Source organism: Aulostomus chinensis, chromosome 17, assembly GCF_037954235.1.
Source record: "Aulostomus chinensis isolate RoL2024-O1b breed Wild chromosome 17, RoL_Achi_v1.0, whole genome shotgun sequence".
NCBI classification, from domain to species: domain Eukaryota; kingdom Metazoa; phylum Chordata; class Actinopteri; order Syngnathiformes; family Aulostomidae; genus Aulostomus; species Aulostomus chinensis.
Genome location: NC_141336.1, coordinates 9,676,573 through 9,698,731, shown reverse-complemented (window position 1 = coordinate 9,698,731; position 22,159 = coordinate 9,676,573). Strand labels below are relative to the sequence as shown.

General features: G+C 40.6%; 1 protein-coding gene across 3 annotated transcripts in view; it reads right to left on the bottom strand.

Moving 5' to 3' along the window:
• slc8a3 (solute carrier family 8 member 3) overlaps nucleotides 1-17,702 on the bottom strand; it is a 157,426-nt gene extending 139,724 nt beyond the window's left edge. For 2 of the 3 annotated variants that reach the window (XM_086181558.1, XM_086181560.1), the window contains exons 1-2: nucleotides 16,905-17,702; nucleotides 4,347-6,214 (exon numbers count right to left, since the gene is read on the bottom strand). In XM_086181558.1, coding sequence (XP_086037684.1) covers nucleotides 4,347-6,127 — 1,781 coding nt within the window. In that variant the 5' untranslated portion in view covers nucleotides 6,128-6,214; nucleotides 16,905-17,702. Of the gene's footprint in view, nucleotides 1-4,346; nucleotides 6,215-10,055; nucleotides 10,153-16,904 lie in introns of those variants that run through there. The other variant, XM_086181559.1, reaches the window with a different exon arrangement.
• Nucleotides 17,703-22,159: the final 4,457 nt, after the last annotated feature.

Here is a 22,159-nt window from a genome sequence, read left to right as displayed (position 1 = left end):
TTCATGTAATTAATTCAAAAAAAGAGAGTGAATAACTTTTTTCTGCATGCACAGACATAAATGGGATAGGGCCCCAAGATTTTACATTTTTGCTAGAGTCTATTTTCTTGATGCAGCATTGTCTGCAGATTCTCCAGATTATTGTGATACATTTTCAGTGTGGTTGATAAATATTTGTCAAAATAAATTGAGACTAAATAAAACAAGTGAAGAGTATAAAGTGAACATGTGGTCTAAATGTCCTGAAGGATGCCAAAAAAAAGTCCTTTAGGCAAGAAATATTCAAATTCTGATATCAGTATTGTAAATGCATCCAATTCTAGCAACAATTTCTGTCTAATATTAGACGCAGCAATCAAATCTTCACTGTTCTGAACAGTGGCCTAAGCTGTCAAAATTAACACAAAATTAGTTTAAGCTGCTAATTAGAGGATGTTTTTATTTCATTGTGTGAAATGGAAATAAAAAAAATTCCATTGTCATTTTCCATGCCAGTTGTGGAATTTGAATGTGAAGGCAAAAGAAGCAAATATATTTTACATTATTTCAAGTCATGAGCATGAAAATGACCCTGAGAAGTTTCAAGGCATTGGAAGAAACATCATTGTAATTACTGTATGCCTTTAATGAATATTTCTCGGATGCATCCCCTTTGTTTTTTTTGTATGGAAATGTTCTCATGAATCTTCTCATAAGCTCCAGGATGAAGCTGTCACTTCAGCTGCTCTTGTTCTTTTCTATTGATGCACACAGACTCTAATTCGTCACTATGTGGGTATAATTATGGAAATTTCTGGAGATTTGTTGGGAGTTCTCTAACAGTGGTATGCCATTTTAGCAAGATATGCAGAAGTCTCTGAAGGAGAAGGAAAGATTTCAGAATTAATACTTCAGTGTGTTCATGCATATGGATGATATTCATTGTTTTAACTGCTTCGCTAAATAATTTCCTGTATGCTTTGAGAAATCCATAGCATTTATCATTCCTTCATTAATCATACTGTTTGGTTCACTATCTCCGATATGGATTCAGTGTCTTTTGTGGCTTCATAATTTGGTCAAGTAAATCACCCCCCCCCCCCCACCCACACACACACATAGTCCCTACACCCCCTTCAATGTGCAGGTGCGTAAACATACAATGATAGGGGCAAGGTGAGACAACAAGACAAAAACTAAGCAAAGAAAAATATAAACACACATATCGGATAAAACTGAACAGGTAGGACCAACTCGAGAACAAAAGTTCAGTACAGGTGCTGTTGGATTATACTACATTATTTCAATCAAGAGGTACCTAATAAATTTACAAGTGAGTTTATGTCAACAATGTCTTTGACTGTCTGTTTGCAATGTCAACAAAAAAATGTGTGAAATGTTATGGTTTATATTTGCAAAAAGCACCAATCGGCTCTTCCTGGTCACCTTATCTGGTCCGGTCCGGAAGGGTCTTCTGCATCGCGGCAACGGCGTAGACCCTACACCGTCATTGAGCATTCGAAGTTCTGCGTCGAGGGAACGCGTTGCTCTGCAATTCACCGCCAAGCGGCTAAGGGTGTGTGGCTGTATCTTTGTACTTGCGGACCTCCTCGATAACCCTTTCTTCAGCTTGGTCCATTTTTGCGAGTAGCTCTCACCACAGAAACTTTAAAAATGTTGGTGTTGCGGAGGGTCCGTGTAGGGGTCTGTGTCGACGGCGTAGGTACGGCATAGGTACGGCGTTGCCGCGACACAGAAGCATAAACCAGGCTTTACAGTGGGGACAGGAGGCTGCTCAGATCAACTGGGGAGATATTTGGATGGTGGAAGGAATACTTTGAGGAACTCCTCAATTCCACCAACACGTAGTCCATGGAGGAAACAGAGTTTGAGGAGGAGTAATCTCCAGGGCAGAAGTTCCCAAGGCAGTGAAACAACTCCGCAGTGGGAGAGCTCTGAGGGTATCTCAAGGCTCTGGATATTGTAGGGCTGTCTCGGTTGACACGTCTCTGCAACACTGCATGGACATTGGGGGCAGTGCCTTTGTAGTGGCAGACTGTTGTGGTCCCCATTTATAAGAAAGGGGACAAGAGTGTGTGTTCCAACTATTGGAAGATCACATTCCTCAGCCTCCCCATTAAGGTCTATGCCAGAGTACTGGAGAGGGGGTCAGGGCGATAGTCAAACCTCAGATTCAGGAGGAGCAATGTGCTTTTTGTCCTGGCCATGGAATCGAAGATCAGCTCTTTACCCTCGCTAGGGTGCTGGAAGGGCGATGGGAGTTTGCCCAACCAGTCCATATGTGTTTTGTGGATTTGGAGAAGGCTTATGACCGTTGTTGAAAAGGGGCCCAGTTCTGTTTAGAAGCACGGTACTGCTAGTATGTGAAGAGATTTAGCTCAGAGCCACAGACTTCAGAGCATGATTAAACCAATGATTGATCGTTAATTTTGTTGATGATCAACTAAAGAAATATGTTCAAATGACGATTCAAGATATTGTGTAACTATGTTGTCAGCAATTTTTTTTAAGTTGTCTGAAGTGTAAGATCAAGAAATTGACATACAGTTAAAAAAAAGCCAGGCAAAATATTTTGAACATTGCTTCATACTGTAACCAATGAAATGATCACTAGGAGGGAGGCCAAAACCTTTTACCTTGGAGAGCCAAAACTCAATTGCCTTTTGTCTGTCTCTGCCTCTTCATTTTTGAGTTTCACTCACACTAGTCTGACATCCTGCATCCTGAATTTAATCATGGAAAAATAATTACTAAGGATCCAATGTTTTTATAGAGCATTTTTACCTCACAAAATGGAAAACAATATTGTGATTATAATGAATTTTTAATCACAGTTAGGCCTGTTTTATCTTTTCAATATATCCTTACAGTAGGCCAAATTTAGCCTTTAGGCCCCACTTGGGCAGCCCTGCTCTAGTGTGATAATTATTCCATCAGTCCAGTCTGAAATTGTCTCTCACATCACTGGCATCTATAAGTTTTCAGCATGTCAAGTTATGCACTCTTGTATCAAACCAGAGCATCACTATAAAAATATCTAACTTGCATCCTGATGTATAACACAATGGGCAGATCGATACACTACCCTTCCCTCACAATGCCAACGACATCACAACCTAATAAAGGCTTCTTTACATCTCTTGCCTCTCCCCCTGCAGCTTTCAGTCATGGCTCAAAAAAGCAGCTCCCACATAAATCAAACAAAACCCAGGGAGGCCAGCAGGCCCCAAGAACACGCTAATCACACTGACACTCATTCCCCCTGCTGCTGGCATGCTGGGCCATGTCAGCCTTAAGTAGCCCACACGCCAGAGTGCAGACCCTGCCATCCAGCCATAGCACGCTTGCAGAGTCCTGATCAGTTGGGGAAAGCGATGTCACAGGGAATGTCACTTTGATTCAGTGCCTGCAGATCAATGTGGGAGATTCAAGTGGATGCAAGCTGTGACAAACACGGATCAATATTTCTCAAGAAAAGTAATTCAGTGCACATGTCAGTATCCCAGAGGATTGCTTTACATGTTTGGTACAAAAGGTACCACTACTATTGTATATGGCCCTACTGCTATCTTTTGCTGCAGTATATTTTTATTATCGCAATACTTCCAATTATGCCCACTCAGCTGTTAGTCTGTGTTTTTATTGTGCTGTATTGCACACAGATGGTGCACAGACGGGGCCACATAAACATGCAATTTACGTAAGACATCATTGTTACTCAAACACATTCTGTAAAAAGCTTTTGAAATCAAACTAAATCCAACCCTGGTCAATGACCTTTGCCGTTGTAATTCTTTTCAATTATACTGTTCTGTTCTGTTGTTTAGTTTCTAAATCTGACATGACACAGAAAAAACAATTAAAAAAAACAGCAAAACTCAGTGCAACTAAACAAAAGCGACAGGGATTAGAAGAGCAAGGGAGGGTTACTTAGGGACTCCTCTATTTGAACAGTTGTGTGACGAATCATAAAGTTGCACACACCACACACAGCATTGCCAGTAAAGTGTTCTGATGAGAGCAAAATCTTCTGACAGGAAAACAAGAGGATGTGAAGTTCACATTTAGATGAAAGGGTATGCTATCAAACCATATAAAGAAAAAGTGTTTAATATTCATAAGTGCAAACTGCACATGAACAAAGTATGGTCTCCGTAAAATAATGTCAAGGTAAAGACAATACTTTTTCATCAAAAGCACAAACAAGCTGAGACAATAACATTTATAATTCTTTATGTCTGCATTTCATTTTCAATACCCAGGGGTAATGAATAAGAAAAATACTAAACATCAAACATCGGCATCATAAAAGCAAAGCTGTGAGGAAAAAAGAATTGCTGTCTTACCAGGTCTCATCATTCTTGAACTCAAGCTCTCCATAGGTATCTTCAAAATCCTCCCCTCCTCCTTTGGCAAGTCCTTCCACAGTGCGATAAGGCACAATGACTGTCCCCCTTGCTCCAGAAGTACGGAGCACTTTCACTTCCATAATGCATATACTCTCGCTGACGTGCAATGAGCTGCTCTCAAAGGTGAAGATACCTGAGTGATCATCATCCAGAATGGTCACAGTTGCCACAGTGGGGAAGCCCAGCATGGCCTTTGGATAGGGGAGACTATTGGGGGACAGCACCTCATCCTCAGTCTCCAGGACACGCAGATTACTGAGGCGCACAAAAAAGTGCTCGTCCTCTTCAAAGATGTCGTCATCAATAATGCCAATGCTTATTTCCTTAATCATCTCTCCTGGCTTGAACACCACTGTACCCTCTGTAAACTCATAGTCAGCCCCAGCATTAGCTGAGCCATCCTCTGTTTTATAATCCACGTAAATTGTCTTGTTGATGTCACCACCCTTTCTGGTGATGGTCAGAATGGCAGCGCCACAGTTCTCAAGGCACTGGTAAACAGCAGGCTCAAAAGCAATCCGAGACACATACTCTTCTGGCTCATCCACATGCACCTCCTGCACACTGGCACTCTTTTTCGCTTGCTCTGCAACATGTTTCTTCAGGATGTTTCCTGCACCTGTCATCATGCGTGTAGCTTGGATACGGTAGAAGGCACGACTCTTTTGCTGGTGTGAGAGAGCATAGTAGTTGGCCATCTCAACCAGCTGATCCAATTCTTTCTCTGGGTGCTTCTGTTTCAGGTCTTTCAAGATCCGGATCATATCACGCCGGGACTCATCTACCTCTTTGTTCTCAATCAAGCCAATAAGATTGCTAGCTGCACCTCCATCCATGAAGTGAGAGTTGACCATTTTGCCATCCATCTCAATCCCCTTTGAGCGTTCAGTCTCAGTCTCGATGATGACTCCCCGATGTTTGTCAGTGCGATACTTCTTGTGCATGAACTTGTAGAAGAGCAGTCGTCTATCTGCCACCCAGGCAAGAAGCACACATATGGGAAAAAAAGCCAGAGTAAGTAGACCCTCCCAGACCTGGACTACATTTGGTGAAAACACAGCCAGGATCATGTAGAGCCAGATATATGCAAAGATGCTCCAGCCTGCAGTGATAAAGAACACCCGGAGGTGTTTGACCTTGCGTACCTCTCCTTGGGGAATGACTGACACACAGAGGCCAATGATAACAAACATATTGAAGGCTGCACTACCAACAATTGTGGATGGCCCGAGCTCACCAGATTTGAACTCATGTCCACAAACCTCAATTATGGAGAGCAGAATCTCAGGGGCAGATGAGCCTAAGGCCATGAGGGTGAGGTTTGAGACGGTTTCATTCCAAACTCTGATTGTGGTGGTGGTTGTTTCCCCATTAGGCCTTTTGATGACAATTTCTTTCTCCTGGGAAGTAATGACCTCAATGGATGCCATGAAACGGTCTGCAATGATGGATACTCCAAGAAACATATAAATCAGGGCTACAAAATACACAATGACCCGTGCAATCTTGTCTCCCATGGAGGGGTCCTCAGGGTACCATATGGGCAGGATGATGCCTTCATGACACTTGGAATTCCCTGGGCAAGTCGCGTTGCTGGGGCTGAGCAAAGGATTCGGAGTGGTCCGGGCGTCGGCACACAGGAAGTATACAGCCACAAAGACCAGCCCGAACCAGAGGCTGGCTGATGACCCTGGATTTAAAGGCCTTGAACCCTCCATGCACCCTCTTTCGTCTCAAGGGTCCTTACCACACTGATAGTCCTTCTGGGATCCAGCACTGGGCTATGCTTTTACTCCAACCACCACCTGAGCACAACAGGAAAAAATGGTATGAATTACATTCATGTTAAAACATGACTTGTGTTACAAGTCACAGAGAGGGAATGCAATATATATTGGGTGTGTATCATGGTTGGTTTATCATCAGTCAATGGATAAACACAATGGCATTCACGGATAGTAGTTGCAACAGTTTATGTGACAAGACTTTAGAATTTTTCTTTTACACAAAATATGGCATGAACAAAAACAACATAAATGCCCAAACTTTTATTGTGAGCAGGGTAAAACTAACTTATCAAAGAATGCTATTTTCCTACTTCCTATGTCAAGACTCAATATGCCTTGAAGTCAAGCTAATTTGGTAGATACTAAATTCTTATAAGTACGGCCTTGAAGAATGTATTAGTTTTAGCTTTGTCTTTTCTCAACTTTTGTTATTTTATTTTGATAATTTTTCATTTTTTCTTATTAATGTGGTTGTTACTGGGGAGATAGAAGAGTGTAGTTGTCGGTGTTTTTGGTTATCTGTAATCACCACTTGTTTATTCTGGATTCACAAAAAGATTAAGAAAAAATGAAAACAAAAGTCTTCAAATGAACAAAAAAACCCATAAAAGAATATTAGTATCGAAATTATGTTTCATCACATCACTAACAGAGTTTTGCATCAACATTCCTACAGGGACAACTAAAGATAGATAATATACCACATAATACGTATTTACTGCACATACTCAAGACATTACTTAACAGAACTGAATGACATATTTACTTATTCAGTCAATAATTAGAAAAAAATTACTATAATCACAGTAGGGAAAGGTGAAACAAACCAAATAGCTTTACACTGAGTAAAATCCAGTTAGAAGAATAGAAGCAGAGCAAATGGATAGGGCATTTTACAGAGAGAAACAGTGTTAGAATCCGGACAGAAATTTGTCTAGTACAATAATTCAAATTATTGTGTCTTTCAATGAGCATCTCCCACCTACTTTACAAACAGCATAATCATAAAAACCTTCACGTTATTTGCATGAGGTGGGCTGGAAAATATATCCCCCACTGAGATATTTATAAGACTTTCAAGAATGTAAACCACTCAAAACAATGTACACAACATTAGTTTAAAGGTGCCATAGAGTGGTTGAACGGGGTATTAATTCTTGTTCTGTGGTGTGATATGTAACCCCACATCAAATGTTTGGGTCTGTAATGGCTCAGAACCTTCCTAAAAGGCTCTCTGAAACCGCTATGTTACCATGTTGGGTTTAGAATGCATCGTTTGTCCCTATTGGGGTTGTTTCTAACCTTATCTGGCAACCTCATTATTTATGCAAGTGCATGAGTTGACGGCGATCGGTTGCCGTTGTTCATCTGACAACCTCATTTAACTACTACTCGGTGATTGGCTGCCCTCACTGTCACTGAAAAGAAAGTACTCCCACTTTCTTGGCTAACTGTCGCCGGTGCTAACTGTGACTGCTACTGTCAATTGACAACATTCCATATCATACAACAACATTCGTAAGATAAGATACCAAGTAGCCACGGCCCATTCGCGGATCCAGCCGTATATGCAGTGGCGGGGTGGCTGTCGGGACAACTGGGAGTTTTCCCAGTGGCCTGGCCCCTTGGTAGCCTGCCTGGCTGGCGAGATTCCTTCCCCCTCAAGCCAGGCCAGGCCAGATAGCGACAGACAGCGCAGATAAAACAAAGGTCTCAATTCTATCTCGGCCATTCATTCAATCAATCTGCTCAGTCAGTCAGTGCTGCTGCAGCCGTCTCCAGTTTGTGTCGCGTGAGCGACATGAGAGAGCTGCACTCACTCGGCTCGTTCGCATAATCACCTCCTCCCGAAATATGTCGAAGGGGCGTGTGTGAAAGGGGTGGGTTCAGTGTGTGTGAGTGTGTGAGTGTGTGAGTGGGGGCGGGCACTGACTGAACTGTGACGTAACACTTCAGCCAAAATCGCTTCGGTCCATTTTCCCGCAGCAATTCAAAAAAGGGGAGATACTTCAAACAGAGGTTATGACACTGCCTCACACTTTGTGTGTATTCCCCACAACTGGGGGACGTTGAATAAACACCAAAAACACGGAAACGATGATTTTCATTCAAGGTGACCTTTAATAAAATCATAGCCTGTGGACTAATTTCAAATCATATAATTTATTTCCAGTTTAGATATGCGAGCCCAATTATGTGGATTTGAGCATGGTTGTCTGAAATCTCAGGAGTAATACTCAGCTCCGAACCAAACCACTTACTCAGCAGGAGTAGAATGTTGCCAAACTAAGCACTGTCCAAAACGTTGCATTGGCAAAAAAAGAGAAGGTGAAAAAAACAGCAGAGGCGTCAGGAGGAAAACTGAGACAAAGGGTACAGATGTCCCATCCAAATTCATTAAACTCTGAGCACTAAATTAATACTTCCACAAGAGAGAGCAGCATGACAATAACAATGCAGACATTGTCCGAATTCATAAGATCTTAGAGCGAGCATACATAGTACACACCTCTTCAACTTTTATGAGATTGAACTTGACAGTTCTTTTAATGCTGACAGCTGAAGCCAGAGGCAATGAGAGCATGAGGAACCACCTCAGACTTCGTAGTCATGATTAATAAGACATTACAAGGGGAATATATTAGAAGACACACTTTTCTAGGTAATATCTGGGATATTTTTACTTATTTGTGATGTTGGGTGGGGACCGTCACCTACTCTTAAGTCACCAATAGATGATAATTCTTCACACTTATTTCCCCTTTGCTTTTGTTGAAGTAAAGGTAGGCCAAGTCATTAGCCCATTTTGTCCCCTCAAGTGCATTCTTGTGTTTATATTTTTCTATCCCTGGTGATGAGTTGATTATCTCTGGGTCTGCTTAAACTAAATAGGTACAGTATGAACGGTACTTTAATCGCTGTGGATAAAAGCCTGCATTAAATGCTGTGCTCTGTAATACAGATTTTCTTATTATAATGCAACTGTCACACAGTGCACTATTCCTGCAGTCTTAAAATAACTTCAAACACTGGAATTCTCAGGTGGTATTTTTTGAAATTATCAATCATTCAGACAGAGTATTTGCCATTTTGGATAGCTTACATCATTTTTTAATGGAAGTGTAGATAGTCAAACAGGAGGTATTATATTTGAAGTACACAATCCAATTAATATCCCAGATATTGTCTCTGGAATCAAACCAGTGTCACACAGCCTAGTTTTTGTGAAAAATAAATCCAAAAAAAAAAGAGGGACAAATTTTCTGTCACTGTCTTATGTCTTGAAAGCTATTTCTCAGCAAACTTTAGGGTAAAATTTTAAAACAATATATTTAAGATAATAATTATTATTATATAAATAATCTATTTTTAAGCTGTTTTTATTTTTCTATTTTTGCTTTTTAAGGGTGGAAAAGGGGATGTCAGCACAAATGAGAAATTAGAAACTTACATTTAACTGAACCATACATCAATTCATACAATACAGAGCCATCTGTGCCATCCCGTGACTGTGTAAATCTAGTGCATAAATGAACCATATAATCAGTGTTTGAAAAGGTGGCTATGCTATAATGCCAATAACATGAACTCCTGGATATTAAATGCTCAACTGCATTTTTCTGTAGAGGCCCAAATTGTTTTGTTTTGTTTTGTTATTCTTAATTCACCTACTGCTTATCATTTCTAGAGCCAGATGATCTGATACATACCCTCTCTGTGTAAATTACAAAGCTCCAGATTGGATGGATGACTGGTGTTTAGCTTTGCTGCTGTTAATGATATTTGGTATATGCCTACATTAATGGAATAAGGGTTGTGCTTAACATTTACTCATTTGAGAACCAAATACTACACCCACCTTGATGATGTAATATTGTACTGCTTCATTTTTCGAAGTAGCAGTCAATAAGAAACCACCACTGGCATACCACTTCAGTGGGACACGTTGATCACCCAGACACTCAACGACAAACACACTTCTCACTCTGGCCCTGTACAAGCATAGCCACACAAAAAACAAGTTAAAAATAGTTACATAGAAAGATTGAATCAAAGAAAAAGGATTTTGCACTGGTTTGGAATCATGTTGGTCTGAATTTTTTTAAACAGCAATTCAGGAGTAGCCCTTTAGATCTGAGGAAGACGTGCTGTTTCAATTAATGTCCTAACCCTTTATTGAGATATGTTGTAAGATAGTAAACAGACTGCAGGTATAAATACGTTATTAAAGGCACTATAGGCCACAAGAAGAAGTTCTTACTGTTTTAGAATGAGAGCCGCACTGCTAGCTTCTCTCTGGATTCTATTTCACTGAGGCTAGTTAGGGTGGACAAGCTGAGACTGCAGAGAGGCAGAAATAGCCCTTAGAGAGCTTCTCAGTGGGTTGCAACCTAAGGATGGTATTCCATCCATCCATCCATTTTCTTCCCCTTATTCCTGTTAAGGGTAGCGGGGGTTGGGGGGCCTGGAGCATATCCCAGTGGCTTTCGGGCGAGAGGCGGGGTTCACCCTGGACAGGTACATCACAGGCCAACACATATAGAAAGACAACCATTCACACTCACAGTCACACCTACGGTCAATTTAGAGTATCAATCAGCCTAGTCCCCAATTGCATGTCTTTGGATGGTGGGAAGGTACCTGGAGAGAACCCATGCAGGCACAGGGAGAACATGCAAACTCCACACAGAAAGATCCCATGCTGGAGCCGGGACTTGAACATGGAACCTTCTTGCTGTGAGCTGACAGTGCTAACCACTGCACCACTGTGCCACCATTTATGATGGTATGTTTAACTAAAAATTAATCACAAGCTATGTGATTTAAAACAAAATAAGAATTTATTTGAATCAATTATATTAAGTAATATGAACCACATCTACTACACCAGTATTTGTGAGATAAATTTTTATTCTTTATATTATTGTATTTTCCCTTTACAAAATTTCAAGACTTTTCCAAGATTCTCATGATCATTTGAAACTTAACTTATTTACATACTTATTTCCATGAGCATTTGTGAGCTAATTTATGGAGGCAGGTTGAAATATGATTTTGATTCTTTCACTGAACCTGTAATTACTGATTTTTGGCCACTTGGGTGCAGTGGAACCAGCATGAAACTTTTAGGTTGATGCTGAGTAAACAGTTGGAGATCAACACATCTCGTACATACAGAGCAACAGAATTCACTTGAAGCTGATGAATATAAATACAATATTCGCTTACCTTTTAACACCCCTTAAGTGTTTATAGAAAAAAAGCTATCTTCTGTGGAAACTAGATGTAACTTGTTCCCTCAGTTTAGTTAATAACAAGATTCACGATTTTGTGATCAGTTTTTAATAGCAAGATTCTGTTTTATTTTTTCTGTCAACGTAATCACTTTGGGACCAAAACATATTTCTTCTTCCCACAAATTCATTATTTTGAGACCACATAATATAATTTGATTTAGGGATGTCGTGTGGTTTGATTAATTCGTGGCCACATAATATATATATATATGTATTGCTGCTAAATACTTATTTATTTGTATGACCATTCCATTCTGTTGAATGGAAAAAATACAGTTACTGTATGTTCATCAACCAAAAACTAACTGTCTCTTGGGCAGGTCATTGAAATCAAATTAGTTGAAAGATGTGTTAAAGTTACACAAAGCTATCGGGAACAAGATAATAAAAGTCTGTGTGTTCATCAAAGTAGCCATTTTATGCATTGACATATCTATTATAGCCTGTTTATTTGCACTGATATTAGTTGCAGCAGTTCTCAACTGCTCTGACATAAGATATAGGGTTCTCATGGGTCTTACGATCTGAATAAGTGTTTACAGAAAACAGAAGAGTAAAACATGTTATGTCAGTCTATCGGAATAAATACAGGTAAAACAAAGCCAAATATTCATTAATCTAAAGTATAAAAAATGGGGTCGCACAGAGTCATTGGACAAAATTAATTCGTTTTTACCTACTTCCCAGAAGACATATAGAACACGCTCTGAATAAAAGCCAGACGTATTACTCTATTGGCTGTAAACAATGAATATTTTAGAGTTGTACTCATTCTAATTTGAACACACATTAAAAGATAAGGGTATGTCAAATAATAAAGAGGAATTTTTAACATTTCAAGATGTGATCAACTTTTACATCACATACTAACACATTGTAATTTTATTTTAATGTAGCCTTAGTCATACTCAAACTTTATTATATTACTAAAAAAATTACAGTACCACTAAACTCAATACTATTGATAATACTATTGCGGATACAAGCATTACTACTTCCCACTACATTACTACTGCTTCTATTAATGACCTAAGGCAAGAACAAAATGAACATCTCAGCTCCGATACAATTTTTTTCCATTTGTGTTACTCCACCTAAATATACAGCTCATTATACCCTGCTTGGCTTTGGAAAAATGCAACTTTACATGGTGAGCTAGTTAAACTCTGCAGCTCATATTTTTTTTTAGCTTTATTCTTCACTTTTGGTCTTGTGTGTCACTCAATAAAAAACATCTGGACATGTAGAAAAGAAATAAGATTGACAGGCAGATTGAACAAGACACTAGTTTTGTGTCTCCATTTTTAGAGGCCATTTGGTTTATAGTGAGAGACTAATGGGAGACAGACTAAAACATGTCAAAATATCCTGACTTTTATTGAAGCTATACAAAAATATTAACTTCCCTGATGCAACTATGATCAGACCATTCCTGACTCTGGAAAAAAGCCAACAAATTCCAAAGTACACACTACTGTCCTTGTGAGGAGGAAAAAGATTTCAAATCAGTGCCATTCCCCTTAAATACAACATTAATTTAACAAATAACATGGGCAATATAGGTAATGGGATTTGCTGGATTAAGACACTGATTGATTGAGTGAGTGAGTGAGTGAGTGAGTGAGTGATTGTTTTTTGTTTGTTTGATTGATTGGTTGATTGACTACATGCTAATTACTTTTAAGGATTGATTTTGCATATAGACTAGAGGCTGGACTTCAGAAATTACAAATAAGCATTAAAATCAATTCTGTGTGCAAAAACTTTAAAGACATATTTGAAATGACCTATCTAGAAGAAGGGCGGAGTTCAGTTTTGATGTACGTATTCCATTAATTCTATACTGACCTCGTCAACTTCAGCTGCTTGAGGGTGAACTCACTTAAACTCAATTTATGTAACATTTAATTACTTTTTCCAGCTCAGTGATATTGACTAAGGCAAATATGAGACAAACTTTGACTCATTCGCTACAGTATATGTTTATAATGAATTCCCTCTGATAATTCAGTATTGTGTGGGAATGACAGGCAATCAGACACATCACTGAATAGCTCATCCCTCACTGTTAGAATTGTTCATTATTAGTTACACATTATACACGTTATAATGACATATCTATCTCGTCAATCATCATGTTCAATTTCACACTGTATGTAGGAGGTCAGGACCTGTGTCTGTGGACTAGTAATGTCTGTTCAGTCCTAGCTGGTCATGGACCTAGTTTTTACTAGTCAACAATCAGACAGTGTAATGGGCGGAACTAAAAACTCTTTATTCTAACCACTGTATCTCCTTGTCAGTAAATCCCAGTATCAAATGGACAATTCTGCAAGACATCTGAGAATGTTACCTTTCCAAAGAGACCAAGATCACATCTGAGTCTTGAACTATGTGGCAGCTGTGCTGCTTTGAATGTTGGCATGGCGTTTTAACAAAAACACTGAAAAAAGCAATGCTGCTTAAGGGGTTATCTCCCAACTAATAACGTTTTTTTTTTTAGGCAAATACTTGTGTACACTGAAATGCACTCAACAGCTTTTTTGAGAAATACGCTTCTCATCTATCGACATGAGAAAAGTAAATCTATCCTCTCTGAGCATTATGGAGCTCCAGACCCCCACTGCTCAGCTGACTGCTAGTTAGCTTAGCTGCGATGAACACTAGACAGAATGAGAGGGATTACTTCTGGACAAACCAAGACCCCATTTCTTATCGATTTGATCCAGAATATATTCAGACAAGGAACAGCAGGCTTTGGAAGCTGAGCGAGCAAGACAAGATGGGAAGTGGAGGCAGCAGTAGTAGTTGCGGATCTGCGTCTGATAAAACAACATCGCATAAATTTTCACAGTGATTGTTAAACAACCTTAGCTCTCTCAATGCAGCCAAATCCCTTTTTAAGAAAAGTGTATTTGATTACGTTTAAGTCAGTTTGCCACATGCCCCACTGCTTGGGTTCATTGCATCTAAGTGTTGGATCAGTCAGCTGTCCAGCAGGGGTCTGGAGCTCTGTAATACACATACAGAGGAGAGAAGCAAATATAGTTGCTGTCTATTTCTAAAAAGGAATGAAGTTAATGTTTCCCTAAAAGTTGGTGTTCCTAATGCTTTAACAAATTTCATATACATATTTGTGTACAAAAGGTGCATTGCACACCACCAATGATTGGAATACAGTAGGTGTAGCTTTTTTACCTGCCTGTCCATTGCTGAGTAACGTATGCCCCAGTGAAAATCTTGTAGAGTGAAAGTGAAAAATATTCAATGGACCTAAATGTATGGAGGTCTTCTCTCCCACTTTGGACATGATATACTCCTAAAATCACAGTTCTGTCAGTATGTAAATGACTCAAAATCATTCCATCCATCCATCCATCCATTTTCTTCCGCTTATCCTGTTAAGGGTCAGGGGGGGCTGGAGCCTATCCCAGCAGCCTTCGGGCGAGAGGCCTGGACGGGTTGCCAGTCCATCACAGGGCCAACACATATAGACAGACAACCATTCACACTCACATTCATGCCTACGGTCAATTTAGAGTATCAATCAGCCTCGTCCCCTCTTGATGTCTTTTGGGGAAGCTGGAGTACCTGGAGAGAACCCCCGCAGGTACAGCTAGAACATGCAGACTCCACTCAGAAAGATCCTGTGCCCGAGGCGGGACTCGAACCCGAAACCTTGTTGCTGTGAGGTAACAGTGCTAACCACTGCACGACCGTGCCGTCCCCCTCCAATCCAGTTTTACTGCACAACCTCAAAATCATTCCATCAGGATGTATTAATATTCTCCTTTCTAGAAAAAAGTGACTGAATTTCTCTTCTGGGTCTTATATCAAATTCTAGTAAACATAACCATTGACATGATTACAGCTGTTTTTAGCATCAACACATCCCGATGGACACAGGACACTGTACATTTGTTTGGAAAACAACATGGGTGCTGGCTGAGAAAATGACAACTGATTGAAACTGGCAATATCATGTCACTGGACATAAAATACCCTTGAGTAGCATAGGGGAGAAACCATATGCTAATTCCTATATGCTAGTCCCTATCAAAAAAAAAATCCCAGAAATAAATTAGCATTGTTAAAGATCTGGTTCCCTTATTGCAAAGTCAATGGGTGTTAAGAATGGGTTTTTCAGTTTAATTATTGAAACACTGGCTTAAGTTGTGTTAAAGTTCTTTATATGGCGTAACATACTGCAGTTACTACCACACTCGTGAATTTCAGGGTTTTGTATTGGTCTTAAAAATGGCAGTTTCTATAAAGTGGTTAAATGAACTACAGACATTGTGACAATATTAATTGCTGTCACAAAGAAAACTGAAAAAAAGCACAAAGGTAGTTGTGGTGACACTGAAATACTTTTTTTTCTATATTTTCTACTATAATTGCCATAAAGCTTATTTTCTGCTATAATCCAACATCAGATTTAAAAATACCACTAGCTTTCGGTTGAGGGAGCCCATAATGATGCTAACTTTCTACTTGGTTTTCTACAGCAGAAGCTATGAGACCTGGACAGGCCAAATTACAAAACAAAACAAAACAAATTTAGCATGCTGAGAAGCATATTTCCTCATGTTTTACTCCTGCAGCTGATACTAAATTTAACTGATACAGCATGCATTTTGTTTATTGCAAATGTTGTGAAAGCTAGCAAACACAATGTAACTGTGAGATCAGGTTGTCTGGTCTTAGCTGGGCCCCCAATCTTTCACAGGCTTTTGCCACCTCTGGTTTCAAATGATGCATCAAGCAGCATTGTGAGTAAGACCCTTGGTGGTGAGAGGGGCGGCTGCTGTGCTCCTTTCCCTATTTTGGGAAGAGTGTCTGGTTTAAAGGAAGCTATTTGAGATCTGGGTAAACATGAACTCAGCAGACACACGGAGCCTCAGCTGTTGCTGATTAATCATCAAGAGGCTCTCTCACACTGTCAGGACCTGAGGGGGGAATCCCTGCTGGAGCACCCACAGGCCCGCACACAAGCTACACTGTGCGTATATACACGCAAAATGCACTAAAATCAACTTCCAATTCAAGAGATGCTACAATACAATGCGTACAATCGAGTATACAAGACAGAAAGAACAGCTGGATATCAGGTGGGGATCTGCAGCCTGCAACAACTGTATCCGTTACTTAAGCTGACAGACGCCAATTATTTTAATGGCACGCCCATTAGACGCTATCAGGAATCCATTTGAGCCCATTGCAAAGGATCATATCTGCACGATAAAGGAGAACGATGGGAACAGGCAAGCAGGCGGGATGAAAAAGCACATCCAGCTCTCATCTTTGCAGTTACATGGTTCCTAACATGGTCAAAGAAAGCCCACCTGCTGTCATCATTCCTCCATGTTTCAGATTATTTCATAGCAGTTCGGATCATGCATAATTCATACCTAGATTTGTATTCCTGGGAGTTTACGCAGCGAAATAGCTCCTGTCCCCTTTATTATTGTTGTCAGATCAGCTGGATTCAATATGATCTCGGATCTCTTGAGATTCGAATCTCCTGATTGTGACGTCCTGGTTATCCGGGGAGGCAGATCAGACTCCAGCCTGCCTGCTTGCGGGTGTGCTCAGTATGGGCGAGTAGATCAAGCCGGCCAGAGGTGATCGGCTGTCGTCTTCTCCTGCCTCGGTGCCCTCCTCCCCAGATCCTCCCTGTCTGACGGATTGACCCGGTCGCAGAGCTGTCAATGACGAGAAGGAAGGAGGGGGAGGGGGAGGGGGAAGGGGGTTAGTATTCTATAGTTGGACCCCGGGGTAGAAGGGACGATTCATAGCTCGTGTTCTTTCTTCTCCGTCCGAAAAGCCGTGAATCAGCGCTCCGTTCCTCTTCCTCTCTCCGCCGCGATAGTGCAGCAGGATGGAGTCGCTCTCACGGTTGTGTGGCTTCCTTTTGCTTCACGTCCACCGAAATGACACGTCAATAAATACTATACTACCTGAATACTATCCTACATTTAAATGCGTGCAGCTGTGCGCAATACGGGTGTAGCAAAAGCTGGACACACCATCGGAATTCCCACAATTAGCCTCCTCAGCGCCGGCTGCAAGTCAGGATCCTGAAACTGCTGATGTACATCCCCTTTACCTACCAATTGTCATCCTGGACTGTTTATCAATATCAAGCCTATTCTCACGCGGTAGAGGTGTGAAATGGTTGAGCCCTACAGACCTCCGCCCCCATTTCTAAAAATCACACAGACAGCCACGGACATAGGCGCGCAACTACGTCACCATCAGCTGAGGGAAGAAACCTGCACCACAAACCACGAAATTCACTCAGACCCATTACATACCATAACAACTGTGCAGCACGAGAGAGAAGAGGGAGGGCGCAAGAACAGTCGAAAATATATTACTTGCTTTTAAGGCATAAAAGCAGCAAGTTTTGGTAAGATGCTGCTGATCGCAGACACAAATACTGAGGGCCAGCAGGTGGATCATCACTCACTGAGTCACCAACATTTAAAATGGCCACATTCACTGCCACAATCGGATGCTAAGGCTACATTTAACATCTGTGCTCAACTGGGCCCTCCTGTTATGGCGAATTTGTAAGTCAAGCTATTCAAATGTGTTGGATATTCATAAAATATGCAGTATTATGAGGTGAAACTGTAGCTGTTTGTAAAACCTTACAATTTTGTTTCTGATTTTTAAAAAACTGATAGGAGTTAAGCTTTATGTCAATTCAGAAAATGATGAGTGCTTGAGACTTTACTGATGACAAAGGCGTTAACAAAATTGAGGGAATCAGAATGCCTTTGTTGTCACTATATGCAGGTATGAGATTTAAAAAAAACAAAAAACCTCACCAATAAGTGCAAAAGACAGAGTAGAAAAAAATAGAGGACAATGAGAATATTAGGTGATATGGTGATATGATATGTGGTGATATGATGTTGTCAGATCTGGTTTGATTGCAGATCATATCAAAAATCATATTGATTGTGTTTCAGCTATTCATCCCTTTCAAATTTCATTGAATATCCACCAACAACTTTTTGAGTTGTCCTTCTTACAGACAGGCATAAACCAACCCCAGTGGTCATGTTGATCTGATTTTGAAGGTGCTCGAACACCCAGGGAACCTATCACATGTACTGTACAGGTTTAAAGGTCTGAGTGTCCTGAAATTGGGCAGCGAACAGAAAAGACTAACTATTCATAAAATCAAAAATCTCTGTACATATATCAATGGCTAAATTATGGCAGACGCTATTCTGGATAGCTATTTGAAATAGTGGATGGATAGAAGCAGTAAGAGTTCAAAAAAGAGAGAATTAGATCATAAATGACTGAGATCAAAGTCAAGGATTGTTTTGATTTGATTTGAGGATTCAAACAATGATCACTGCACTTGTGATTTTAAATGGCAATGCTTGTGTTTTGGCATGATGCAAAGGGTAGCAAGCTCTTAACTGCAGTGACCTCTGACTGACTGACTGACTGACTGACTGACTGACTTAGTGGATGTTAGTGGAAGATGAACTACCCCTGTGCATTATCTCAACCTAATCTTTTACATCAGCCAAGGGGGATACAGCATGTGAGAAGGAGAGAGTTGCTCATTCACAATTTTCTCAAGGTAAAATGAACGTGCAAGGTATGTTTTTTTTCTGTTAATTTTTACATTACATACAAATAAGACTGATTGATTAATCAAATTCCAGAATACATTGCGCCATGCCCGTTCCTGGTTTGGGTAAGCACGGTACACCACCATGCACTACAAAAACATTCCATCGCTCACCGCTTCCCAAAGCATCACATGGCATCTGCAGCTCATACCCTAAGATTGTTTTACAGTAATCCATCCATCCATTTTCTACTGCTTATCCTGTTAAGGGTCACAGGGGGGCTGTAGCCTATCCCGGCAGCCTTCGGGCAAAAGGTGGGGTTCACCCTGGATGGTCACCAGTCCATTGCAGAGTCAACAAATATAGACAAACAACCATTCACTTTCACAGCCACGTCTACGGTCAATTTAGAGTATCTGATGGAACATGGAACCTTCTTGCTGTGAGGCGACAGTACTACCCACTGCACCACCGTGCTGCCCGTTTTATGGTAATATTGTAATTTAATGAATAAAGAATAACTGAAATTTTGGAAGCAAGTGGTGTTACTCATATTTCAGCCTCCAAAAGTATTAGGGGTAAACAGGTTCATTTAAAGGCTCACTACTGTTGGGGAAAAATTCTTACAACCCAACTTTGATACACAAATTTCTTCAAATATTAGTAAATATTTTGTTTTTAATAACTGCATTTGAAACGTGTAGCTTAACCATGATATGTTTTGCTGCTTCAGTACTCTTCAAAGACTAATACTACTGAACTGCTACAGAAATGTAGCAATATCCAGGAATACAAATTCCATCCATCCATCCATTTTCTTCCGCTTATTCCTGTTAAGGATCATGGGGGGGGGGGGGGGGGGGGGCTGGAGCCTATCCCAGCAGCTACAGGCGTGAGGCTGGTTCACCCTGGACTGGTCGGCAGTCCATCACAGGGCCAAAATAGAGACAGACAACCATTCACACTCACATTCACACCTACGGTCAATTTAAAGTATCCAATCAGCCTAGTTCCCAATTGCATGTCTTTGGACGGTGGGAAGAAGCCAGAGTACCAGGAGAGAACCCACGCAGGCACGGGGAGAACATGCAGACTCCACACAGAAAGATCCCGTGCCCGAGCCGGGCCTCGAACCTGGAACCTTCTTGCTGTGAAGCAACAGTGCTAACTCATGCACCACCGTGCCGCCCAGAATACATATTATGGAATCCTATATCAGTCTTATCCGTGCACCATTTTGTCCAAATTTTGGCTCTCTGATCTTGTGCCAAGCCATGTCCAGCTCTAGGTTTCAACTATTCTTGATGACAAAAGGTGTGGCCATGGCAAGGCATAATTTATGATAATTTGCTGATGGAACTCAGCTTCACGTGACAAGCTCATTTCCAATAATCACACTCATAGCATGTTGACATTGACAGACTAATACTGTATTGAATTTAAAAACCAAACTGTACTGAATTTAAAACCACCCTACTGGGAACAGGAAGTAGCCTTATGTGATGCAATTCCAAAATTACATTGTGTTGTCTTCACTTGGTATATAGCGACAGTGTGTTCTTTCATCCCACCCAGTGAACATAAGTTATATTGACTCAAAGAGGACCCATTGATGAGTTCCTTCCATTCACTCTTATATATGTGAAATAATGAGAGCATACAAAAGCTGCTTGCCGCACTAATTGATATTTGTGACCAGGTGAACTATATTCCAAGTGTTGTGGGACATTCTCACCAAATACTCATCACCTGTGTTTCTTGCAGTTGCACAACCTAATGTTCTTCTATCCCCAATTGGATGCATTACCCTCTAATAGATAATGAGCTTCACTAGGCACACAGTCCTTGATGCAGCACAGTCACCCATAACTGCTGCTGACAAGACAGACAAAGCTCCTGAGACAGGAGCAAAGAAGAGGATGTTGACACTGCCAGCACTTCTAATTACAGTATAATACAGGCCTGAAGCCCTTTTAAAAAACTAAAAGTCTTACTGCAATCCATATAAGTTTTTACAAGTATGTCAAATTATTATATAATTAATCAGCAAACAATTATCATTCAAATCAACCTTGAGGGACTTGGAGTTGTCTTGTTGCAAATGTGTCCTTGTCTTACAGGATAGGCAAATGCAACGTAGGGAAAATCATTTGGTTTTATTTTCATAGTCCAGCAGCACTGTTGTACAGACTCCTTAAGTATTAGCCTGGCCAGATTCCTATAATTGTTAAATACAGATATGAGATTCAAAAGCAATCACTTCCAAAACGGACAGTCGGCTATGAAGACCCACTCTGACCAGGCAGCCCTCATCTTCTTCCATTCCTCTCCATGTTAAGCTGTGATTAGTATGGTTGGGTGTGGAAATAAACTAAATGAAGTTTTCTTAACAGAGAAAATGGGTGAAAGTGAAAACTACTTAACAGATATGTTGGGGCTTTTCAACCGACATTGTGTACCTGCAGCTACCATGCTACCATGCATCCTATGATTGGAATTTGATGCCTGCTCTTGCGGTGTTCATCAAAGTCCTGCAGGCAAACAGTGATGATTAATGGATTATACTTGTAATCAACACACCAGGCTGGCTTGTGCTGCCCACTGAGAGGAGCAGCAATCACAAACACGAGCAGTGTGATGGCTGTAGGTTGCATTGATTCTTGGTAAATACAGCAACTTCACCCATCCTTGACTTGCTCTTTTTTTTCCCTTCCTTCTCTCACCACTTGACAGCGGCTGCAGCCCTCGATCAGTTTCATTAAAATGTCTGGCACACACAGCAGCAGCAGAGAATCTGGAGCAGGGAACAACACAGTAATAGTGCTACCTTTGCACTTTGTGATTTGGGTTTTTTTTCTCTGTGCTGCACTCTCTGCTCTGTACATACAGATAATTTGTAGTTACAACAACTTTGGCAGAAAAAACAGTCGATGACACTTCTGAGAGAGTGGGAGGTTGGTAATGCTGACATTACCCTAAAGCAATGTCCACTTATGATGGTCAGTAAGTAGAATGAGTAGTGAATAGTGACTGTGAAATGAGTAAAATAGTTTCAGCTTACATCA